At 44.6% G+C, this 3,662-nt stretch overlaps 1 protein-coding gene across 1 annotated transcript; it reads right to left on the minus strand.

Moving 5' to 3' along the window:
• Positions 1-1,507: 1,507 nt before the first annotated feature.
• LOC122029365 (RING-H2 finger protein ATL13-like) lies at positions 1,508-2,965 on the minus strand. Its single transcript, XM_042588316.1, has one exon. It carries the CDS (start codon positions 2,906-2,908, stop codon positions 1,610-1,612), a length of 1,299 nt encoding a protein of 432 aa, XP_042444250.1. The 5' UTR covers positions 2,909-2,965; the 3' UTR covers positions 1,508-1,609.
• Positions 2,966-3,662: the final 697 nt, after the last annotated feature.

Below are 3,662 nucleotides of genomic sequence, written 5' to 3' on the forward strand. Positions count from 1 at the left end.
TTTGTGAGGTGAAACCATAGTTTTGTATTAGAGAGAAGGTCTTACATTTGGGGTTGTGGGGTGAGATTATACATTTTTTTAGAATTTAGTGAGAGGTTTCCCATTTTGACTTGTGAGGAGAGACCACATACTTGTAAGGAGTGAGTCTACACAGTTTGGTTTGTATTTGATGAGTATGGGTGAAGATGGTGAATATATCCGTCATAATGATTTATCTAGTCCGTAGTAAATGACTTGTAGTAAAGGCATTCCAAATCCATTTATGACTAGGGCTTTGCCAATAAGCATATGAGGGTGAATAGATCCACCAGAAATATCTATCTAGTCTGCAACAAACGATTCATAATAAAAACATAGTAAATTCTTTTATAGTTGGCCACTTGGTGAAAGTTGGTCTGGATGGTGGATATGCATTATGAGGGGACTAGAGGAGCTTGAGCCAACATACATAGATGATAAGAGATATGCTTGCAGATGCACCAATATACGATTAGAGGAGCCTGAGCTGACCTCCCGAGGGGATTGAGACATTATGGTAGATACAATGAGAGCTACTTGCTGATTAGTATGGACTGAGTTGCTAGATGCTGACAATTAGTTGAGGATGAGATGGTTGCCGATTGAAGTTGGGACTTCTATGACTATGCGTGCGGTGGCAGAGCGGACATTACATGCTGATCATAGGCCCCAAATATGGTTGCTTGGCTATGTGATTGGTACTAGCGTTTTGTGTTTTGACAGTGATGGGTTTGATAGTGATAGGTTTTGTAAGATTGGTACCGTGAGAGTACACATATATGTATATGATTTCATATCGTAGATAGCTCCTCGGACCTGATACTTCATCAGAAACGAGTGACTATCTTTAGATACATATTTGATTGTACTTTTCTTGATGATATATATTTTATCTTTCATAAAAAAAATTTAAAGGTTCCATGGCCCCATGAATTACAGTTCAATGGTAGGATATTTATGCAGTCTTTTAAGTACTCATGGTTGGTTCGATTCTTGCACGATGACTAATAAAAAGTTTCATGAGGTTAAATTGAGAATTAATCGGTTGAAAGATTGGATACCTAGTGTAGCTAAAAAAAATTTAAAGGTTTCATGGAAGTTTCTCCTATCTCATGCGCTTTTGCTACTTTACTAGCTTGTAGATGCTCTCAGCAGTCAGCACTCGAAAGGCATCTCATTTTCGGTGATAAATGCATGGTTGCCTTAAGAAAATGAGTCATTCTTCCTACTCCAGAGAGCAGCAAGAGGAAACACCGTGAGATAGCAAACAAAGCAGGTGTACGATGAATTTAAATATCTCACTGTAACAACTCCACCAAAACTAAACTACTCCCTGCACTCTACAGCAATTGAAAATCACTGGAATTATTTGGATGTTGTTCTTAGGTCCTTTCTTAGGTTTATGTTGGAATCAAAACACTTTGACCAAGATGGAAGAATGAAACTGATAAATCTCGAAGCAAGAAAGAGATCAGAAATGAAAGAAGCGTAAATAAATTGATCTATACTTCATGTCCACCTTTACACCAACAATTTTCTCTAGACGCAGCAGTTCAGAGAACCAGGATCCAGAACAGAAATGTCAATCAAATCAAACGCAATTATCAACCTTGTTCTGCCTCCCTGTAATCCAGAGCAGAGTTCTCCTTGCAAATGAAGGTGTTTCATCTACCCTCGACACTGCTCCATCGTGGAAGCCACCAGCCTCCACATCTGAATCCAATTCCAGTTCGTTCCCGTTCTTACTCCGCCATTTGGAATCGTCGAGCTCAGCCATGGACGATGGGCTGCTGCTCTGCTTCAGCTTAAGGTCTGCTTTTCCACTTTGAATCACAGGCAATCTAAATGACACTGCCCTCCTTGCTTCCGCTTCCTCCTTTCTCTGCCGCAACCATATCTTGGACACTGAGAAGCTCTCTCTTTTCGGCAAACCATCATGCAACTTGCGTGCATTCTGTTCATCGCCTCTTGAGATTATCGCCGCATGGAAGCCATTGAATCCTTCTCTTCTGGAGTTGCAGTCGTACTCCGACCTCGCGCTTCGGCCCCCGGGATTCTTGAAGCTCGCGGTGCTCTTGACTGGCTTGATGGAAACCCTGAGGGTAGACCTCTCCTCCATTACGTACTCGAACGTCCCCATGGAAAAACACCTCCTTTGGTCCACTTCCCTGCCGCTGCTGATGCCACCTTCTTGGGTTCCACTTCCGCTAATCTCCACGCTCCTGAATTTTCCAAGCTTCACAGCCACATCGATCTCCTCCATCTTCGCCGCGGTTTCATCCCCAACATCGTCAATTGAGACGGATTCCCTTCTCTGGGAACTAAAACTATTCTCCCTGGAGCTGCTCTCCCCGCCGGATTCAAGAACGAGCACCATGGGGCTGCTGCTACGTCCGGGCGACAAGTCATGGAGGAGGCTCGCCCTGCACAGCGGGCAAGTGGAGTGGGACAAAAGCCAGGCGTCGATGCACTGGATGTGGAACGCGTGGCTACACTTGGGGAGAAGCCGGAGCTTGTCGTCTGCCTCGAACTCGCAAAGGCAGACGGCGCAGTCGAAAGGGTCCTTGACGCCGGCGATGGACTTGTACTGGAAGACGGGGAGGGCGTCAATGAAGGATTGATCGACGCCAGCGTCGTGGAGGTGGAAGAGCTGCTGCAGCTCGCCCTGGAAGGCCGTGGCATGCTCCGTTTCGTCCGGGCTCCTGTTGCTGTGCCTCAGGAAGTACCTCACGAAGAGGTGAAGGAGACCGGAGACGAAGAAGATGATGGCCAAGATTACTATGATCAAAAGGATGCTGGGGGTGATCCTGCTCCCAAAATCTACCAAAGGAGGAGGAGGTGCTGAAAGGAGACTCCTCCTCGCCATGGATTGATGCGACAGCAGGAGCATAGCTGGTTATGAACGAATATACAGCAGAGAGACGCAGATAACGACTCTTAACAGCAAAATTCCATGGCCAACGAAGCCGGCAGTAATAGAAGAAGAAGAAGAGGCTATTAGTTGAGGTCAAAATGCAGAGGAGGTGGTGGTGGAGAAATGAATGGTGGTGTCAGTTGATGGTGCCACAGAAATAAATGAATTCGATTACTACACATGGCGTGGACACGGATGATGAGAGCATCACAATAAAGATTTAAAAGGAACAGATCAGAGATCGCATAAAGATTTCAGAAGCCCATGTTTGATATCGTTTCGGTTTTGCAGAGGGCAGAAGTGTTTTGAGTTTTCGAGGTGAGTCTGTTAGTTCGTATCCAAACAAAGCTTCTCCTCCGTCTTCCTTTTGACTTTGCATGCCACTTTCATGATCTGTTTTGTCTTGCATAAGCACAGATAGTTGCTTGGCTTCCTGTCCTCCTCAATCATCAATGTCTGCGTGGAATTAAAAGGGTAGCTTGTCAAAGGAATAGAGTGGAAATCATGATTTGTGCCGGAAGACAGGGAGGTGAGGCGCTAGTTTTAGACTTTAGAGGGCCAGATTTCCCATGCTTTGTGTCTCATGCCTACATTAATCCAGTGAATTAATTTGAACAACAAAGTTTCAATATTTTCAATCACACATTCGGATTTGGTGTGATCCCGGCAACAATCGTGAAAAAAGTGTACGAGAAAAACGTGAGAAGAGAAAAGAGATATCATAGATATT

The sequence above is a fragment of the Zingiber officinale genome, chromosome 1A (genome assembly GCF_018446385.1).
Source record: "Zingiber officinale cultivar Zhangliang chromosome 1A, Zo_v1.1, whole genome shotgun sequence".
NCBI classification, from domain to species: domain Eukaryota; kingdom Viridiplantae; phylum Streptophyta; class Magnoliopsida; order Zingiberales; family Zingiberaceae; genus Zingiber; species Zingiber officinale.